The following is a 7,413-nucleotide window of genomic DNA, read 5'->3' on the forward strand; positions in this document are numbered from 1 at the left end:
TGTTGTCCATTAAATCTGTCTGATTAAGAATGATTAAGAAGAATGATCAACAACATGACTTTGTTTAGAATCAGTATAAAGAAAAGTCTGATTCAGTACGAAGAGACAAGAAAAATGAGACCCCACTTTATATAACTCTGTAAAGCATTTGTTATTTTTAAAAGATGTTTTACATTAGATCTGTAGAATTAACATTATCTGACTAAAGATGTTTACACAACTTGTTCTCTTCAACTTCTCATTAAAATCAAATGTTTACAAAATAATTTTCGTCAGGAAACAAAATAAAGCCTTTACTATCTGATTTAGTTCTGTGTTACGAATAATATGAGGCCCCACTTTATATAATTCTAACAAATATTAATTTGTTGTCCATTAAACCTGTCTGATTAACAGTATTTTGTGTCGATTCAAAATAATGATCAAAGCTTAGAAAGTATTTAGTGGTATTTCTGTGTAAAATGTTGGTGTATATCAGCTGCTTCATATCATATGAGCTGTTATAAGCAACAATGGTGTATGTTTGTGTTGAGTATAAGTGAAGAACTGCAATAAGCCATGTTTGTATTTGTTTCAAGTTTGCATTGCCTATAAAAGGTGTCACTCGTTTTAGATGAGCGTGAGAATGTCATTGCAATGTCATATGTTGGTGTTGAGTATAAGAGTGTCATTACTATTTCACATGTTGGTGTTGAGTAAAAGAGTGTCATTGCTAGGTCACATGATGGTGTTGAGTAAAAGAGTGTCATTGCTAGGTCACATGATGGTGTTGAGTAAAAGAGTGTCATTGCTAGGTCACATGATGGTGCTGAGTATAAGAGTGTCATTCTTATGTCACATGTTGATGTTGAGTAAAAGAGTGTCATTGCTAGGTCACATGGTGGTGTCGAGTAAAAGAGTGTCATTACTAGGTCACATGATGGTGTTGAGTAAAAGAGTGTCATTGCTAGGTCACATGATGGTGTTGAATAAAAGAGTGTCATTGCTAGGTCACATGATGGTGTTGAATAAAAGAGTGTCATTGCTAGGTCACATGATGGTGTTGAATAAAAGAGTGTCATTGCTAGGTCACATGATGGTGTTGAATAAAAGAGTGTCGTTGCTAGGTCACATGATGGTGTTGAATAAAAGAGTGTCATTGCTAGGTCACATGATGGTGTTGAGTATAAGAGTGTCATTCTTATGTCACATGTTGTATAAAAGAGTGTCATTGATAGGTCACATGATGGTGTTGAGTTAAAGAGTGTCATTACTAGGTCACATGATGGTGTTGAGTATAAGAGTGTCATTCTTAGGTCACATGTTGGTGTTGAGTAAAAGAGTGTCATTGCTAGGTCAAATGATGGTGTCGAGTAAAAGAGTGTCATTACTAGGTCACATGATGGTGTTGAGTAAAAAAGTGTCATTGCTAGGTCACATGATGGTATTGAGTAAAAGAGTGTCATTGCTAGGTCACATGATGGTGTTGAATAAAAGAGTGTCATTGCTAGGTCACATGATGGTGTTGAGTATCAGAGTGTCATTCTTATGTCACATGTTGCATAAAATAGTGTCATTGCTAGGTCACATGATGGTGTTGAATAAAAGAATGTCATTGCTAGGTCACATGATGGTGTTGAATAAAAGAGTGTCATTACTAGGTCCCATGATGGTGTTGAGTAAAAGAGTGTCATTGCTAGGTCACATGATGGTGTTGAGTAACAAAGTGTCATTACCAGGTCACATAATGGTGTTGAGTAAAATAGTGTCATTATTAGGTCACATGATTGTGTTGAGTATAATAGTGTCACTGCTATGTCCCATGTTGGTGTTGAGTATAAGAGAAATTTCTATGTCACATGTTGCTGTTAAGTTTATAAGTAATTGCTATGTCACATGTTGGTGTTGGGTTATAAGAGTGTCATGGTTATGTCAGAGGTTGGTGTTGGGTATAAGAGTGACGTTGTTATGTCATATATTGGTGCTTAATAAAGAGTGGCATTGCTTCATCACATATTGATTTTGAGCACATGATGGAGTTGAGATGGTGTTGGTTAAAAGAATATTATTGTTATGTTATATGATGGTGTTGAGTATGCAAGTGTCATTGCTATGTCACATCATTAGATTGAGTAAAAGAGTGTCATTGCTATGTCACATGATGTTGTTTAGATTGAATGTCAATGTTATGTCATATGTTTGTATGGGGAATAAGAATGACATAATTATGTCAAATGTTGGTGTGAGTGTCAAAAGTGTTATTGCTATGTTACATGTCGGTATAAAAGTATAAAAGTGTCATTGCTGTCACATCATTGTTGTATGATCAAGTCATGTTCAGTGAAAGAGGTAAATAAATGTTGAACGAGCAGGTGACACATGTTATGTTCAGAACAAGAGCGGTAAATTAGTTTTGTATGATAGGTGGCACATGTCATGTTCAGAAGAAGAGTGGTAAACGAATACTGTATGATCAGGTGTCACATGTCATGTTCAGTACCGGAGTGGTAAATGAATGTTGTATGAGCAGGTGTCACATGTCATGTTCAGTAGAGGAGGGGTAAATTCATGTTGTATGATCAGGTGTCACGTGTCATGTTCAGTACAGTAGTGGTAAATGAATGTTGTATGATAATTAGGTGTCACATGTCATGTTCAGTACAAGAGTGTTAAATGAATATTGTATGATCAGGTGTCACATGTCATGTTCAGGTCAAGAGTGGTATGTGTATGTTGTATGATCAGGTGTCATATGCCATGCCCATGATATTGGGTACAGGAGTGGTAAGTAAATGTTGTATAATCAGGTGACACATGTCATGTTCAATACAGGAGTGGTAAATCAATGTTTTATAATCAGGTGACACATGTCATGTTCAGTACAGGAATGGTAAATAAATGTTGTATAATCAGATGACACATGTCATGTTCAGTACAGGAATTGTTAATGAATGTTGAATGATCAGATGACACATGTCAAATTCAGTAAAGAAGAGGAATATGTATATTGTATGACCAATTGTCACATCATGACCAGTGCAGGAGTGCTAAATGCATGTTGTATGATCAGATGACACATGTCATGTTCAGAACAGGAGTGGAAAATGTATATTGTATGATCAGGTGTCACATGTCATGTTCAGCACAGGAGTGGTTGATGTATGTTGTATAATCAGGTGTCACATGTCATGTTCAGTACAGGAGTGGTAAATCAATGTTGTATGATGAGGTGTCACATGTCATTTTCAGTACAGGAGTGGTAAATAAATAATGTATAATCAGGTGTCACATGTCATGCACACTATAGGAGTGGTAAATGAATATTGTATGATCAGGTGTCACATGTCATGTTCAGTACTGGAGTGGTACATGAATGTTGTATGATCAGATGACACATGTCATGTTCAGTAAAGGAGTGGAATATGTATATTGTATGATCAGGTGTCACATGTCATGTTTAGTACTGAAGTGGTAAATGAATGTTGTATGATCAGGTGTCACATGTCATGTTTAGTACTGGAGTGGTAAATGAATGTTGTATGATCAGATGACACATGTCATGTTCAGAACAGGAGTGAAAAATGTATATTGTATGATCAGGTGTCACATGTCATGTTCAGCACAGGAGTGGTTGATGTATGTTGTATAATCAGATGACACATGTCATGTTCAGACCTGGAATGGTATATGAATATTGTATGATCAGGTGACACATGTCATGTTCAGTACAGGAGTGGAATATGTATATTGTATGATCAGGTGTCACATGTCAAGTTCAGTACAGGAGTGGTAAATGAATGTTGTATGATCAGGTGTCAAATGTCATGTTCAGTACAAATGTGAATGAATGTTGTATGAACAGGTGAACCATGCCATGTTCAGTACAGGAATGGTGAATGAATGTTGTATGATCAGGTGTCACATGCCATGTTCAGTACAAAAGTGGTAAATTAATGCTGAATGATCACATGTCAAATGTCATGTTCAATACTAGATTGGTAAATGCATGTTTTATTATCAGGTGTCACATGTCATGTTCAGTAGAGGAGTGGTAAAATAAATGTTGTATGATTAGGTGTCACATGTCATATTCAGCACAGGAGTGGTTTATGTATGTTGTATAATCAGGTGTCACATGTCATGTTCAGTACAGGAGTGGAATATGTTTAATGTATGATCAGGTGTCACATATCATGTTCAGTACAGGAGTGGAATATGTATATTGTATGCTCAATTGTCACGTCATGTTCAGTACAGGAGTGGTAAATGCTTGTTGTATGATCAGATGACACATGTCATGTTCAATACAGGAGTGGTAAATGAATGTTGTATGATCAGGTGACACATGTCATGTTCAGTACAGGAGTGGAATATGTATATTGTATGATCAATTGTCACGTCATGTTCAGTGCAGGAGTTGTAAATGAATGTTGTATGATCAGGTGTCACATGTCATGTTCAGTACAGGAGTGGTAAATGAATGTTGTAAGATCAGGTGTCACATGTCATGTTCAGTACAGGAGAGGTAAATGAATGTTGTATGATCAGGTGTCACATGTCATGTTCAGTACAGGAGTGGTAAATAAATGTTGTATGATTAGGTGTCGCATGTCATGTTCAGTACAAAAGTGAATGAATGTTGTATGATCAGGTGTCCCATGCCATGTTCAGTACAAGAGTGGTAAATGAATGTTGTATGATCATGTGTCACATGTCATGTTCAGTTCTGGAGTGGTAAATGCAATTTTTATGATCAGGTGTCACATGGCATGTTCAGTACAGGAGTGGTAAGTAAATGTTGCATGATCAGATGTCACATGTCATGTTCAGTACAAAAGTGGTGAATGAATGTTGTATAATCATGTGTCCTATGTCATGTTCAGTACAGGAGTGGTACATGGATGTTGCATGATCAGGTGTCACATGTCATGTTCAGTTCGGGGGTGGTAAATGCATGTCACATGTCATGTTCAGTTCAGGAGTTCAGTACAGGAGTGGTTCATAAATGTTGTATAATCAGGTGTCACATGTCATGTTCAGTACAGGAGTGGTAAATGCATGTTGTATGATCCAGTGTCACATGTACAGGTATGGTAAATCAGTATTAGTTTTTATTATTGAGGTGTAAAATGTTGTGTGCTTAGTATGACAAAGTTGTTAGTAAAGTGTTTATATGTTAAGAACAGAATTGGTTTACATAAGTATTGTATAAGGAAGAACTGATATATCTCATGTCTTGTGTTATGATGTATTGTGTAAGGAAGAACTGATATATCTCATGTCTTGTGTTATGATGTATTGTGTAAGGAAGAACTGATATATCTCATGTCATGTGTTATGATGTATTGTGTAAGGAAGAACAGATATATCTCATGTCTTGTGTTATGATGTATTGTGTAAGGAAGAACCGATATATCTCATGTCTTGTGTTATGATGTATTGCATAAGGAAGAACTGATATATCTCATGTCTTGTGTTATGATGTATTGTGTTAGGAAGAACTGATATATCTCATGTCTTGTGTTATGATGTATTGTGTAAGGAAGAACTGATATATATTCTGTCTTTGTTATGATGTATTGTGTAAGGAAGAGCTGATATATCTCATGTCTTGTGTTATGATGTATTGTGTTAGGAAGAACTGATATATCTCATGTCTTGTGTTATGATGTATTGTCTAAGGAAGAACTGTTATATCTCATGTCTTGTGTTATGATGTATTGTCTAAGGAAGAACTGATATATCTCATGTCTTGTGTTATGATGTATTGTGTAAGGAAGAACTGATATATCTCATGTCTTGTGTTATGATGTATTGTCTAAGGAAGAACTGATATATCTCATGTCTTGTGTTATGATGTATTGTATAAGGAAGAACTGATATATCTCATGTCTTGTGTAAGGAAGAACCGATATATCTCATGTCTTGTGTTATGATGTATTGTCTAAGGAAGAACTGATATATCTCATGTCTTGTGTTATGATGTCTTGTCTAAGGAAGAACTGATATTTCTCATCTTGTGTTATGATGTATTGTCTAAGGAAGAACTGATATATCTCATGTCTTGTGTTATGATGTATTGTGTAAGGAAGAACCGATATATCTCATGTCTTGTGTTATGATGTATTGTGTAAGGAAGAACTGATATATCTCATGTCTTGTGTTATGATGTATTGTGTAAGGAAGAACTGATATATCTCATTTCATGTGTTATGATGTATTGTGTTAGGAAGAACTGATATATCTCATGTCTTGTGTTATGATGTATTGTGTAAGGAAGAACTGATATATCTCTTGTTTTGTGTTATGATGTTTGCAATATTTTTAGAAATCCAAAGGGATATGTGTGTAGAGTATAGGAGTGCATGTGAAGTATAATGAAACACATTACAATTTATATAATTATGAAGTTTGGAGACAGCAACCTAGTGACATAAAAGTGTAAAGACATATTTTAAGTTTTTTTTAGCTGTTCTGTGTAGTGTGTAATGACATCTTTTATGTGTTTTTTTTAGTTGCTCTGTGTAGTGTGTAATGACATATTTATGTTTTTTTAGTTGCTGTGTGTAGTGTGTAATGACATATTTATGGTGTTTTTTAGTTGTTCTGTGTAGTGTGTAATGACATATTTTATGTTTTATTTAGTTGCTCTGTGTAGTGTGCAATGACATATTTTATGGTTTTTTTGTGTTGCTTTGTGTAGTGTGTAATGACATATTTTATGTTTTATTTAGTTGCTTTGTGTAGTGTGTAATGACATATTTTATGGGGTTTTTTTTAGTTGCTCTGTGTAGTGTGTAATGACATATTTTATGTTTTTTGAGCTGCTCTGTGTAGTGTGTAATGACATATTTTAAGGTTTTTTTTAGTTACCCTTTGTAGTGTGTAATGACATATTTTATGTTTTTTTGAGTTGCTCTGTGTAGTGTGTAATGACATATTTTATGTTTTTTTGAGTTGCTTTGTGTAGTGTGTAATGACATATTTTATGTTTTTTTGAGGTGCTCTGTGTAGTGTGTAATGACATATTTTATGTTTTTTTGCTGCTCTGTGTAGTGTGTAATGACATATTTTATGTTTTTTTGAGTTGCTCTGTGTAGTGTGTAATGACATATTTTATGTTTTTAAGTTGTTCTGTGTAGTGTGTAATGACATAGTTTATGTTTTTTTTAGCTGCTTTGTGTAGTGTGTAATGACATATTTATGTTTTTTGAGCTGCTCTGTGTAATGTGTAATGACATATTTTTTTGTTTTTTGAGTTGCTCTGTGTAGTGTGTAATGACATATTTTATGTTTCTTTGAGTTGCTCTGTGTAGTGTGTAATGACATATTTTTTTTTAGTTGCTCTGTGTAGTGTGTAATGACATATTTTATGTTTTTTAGCTGCTCTGTGCAGTGTGTAATGGCATATTTTATGTTTCTTTGCGTTGCTCT

At 34.7% G+C, this 7,413-nt stretch overlaps 1 protein-coding gene and 1 long non-coding RNA gene across 2 annotated transcripts in view; both read right to left on the reverse strand.

The window, feature by feature from the left end:
* LOC139482551 (uncharacterized) overlaps nt 1-710 on the reverse strand; it is a 74,305-nt gene extending 73,595 nt beyond the window's left edge. Inside the window, exon 1 of the mRNA XM_071266464.1 lies at nt 605-710. Coding sequence (XP_071122565.1) covers nt 605-710 — 106 coding nt within the window. The remainder of the gene's footprint in view (nt 1-604) is intronic.
* Nucleotides 1-7,413, reverse strand: part of LOC139482485 (uncharacterized) — a 250,762-nt gene that overhangs the window by 76,977 nt on the left and 166,372 nt on the right. The gene's annotated exons all lie outside the window — the stretch shown is intronic.

This window comes from Mytilus edulis, chromosome 7 (assembly GCF_963676685.1).
Source record: "Mytilus edulis chromosome 7, xbMytEdul2.2, whole genome shotgun sequence".
NCBI classification, from domain to species: Eukaryota; Metazoa; Mollusca; class Bivalvia; order Mytilida; family Mytilidae; genus Mytilus; species Mytilus edulis.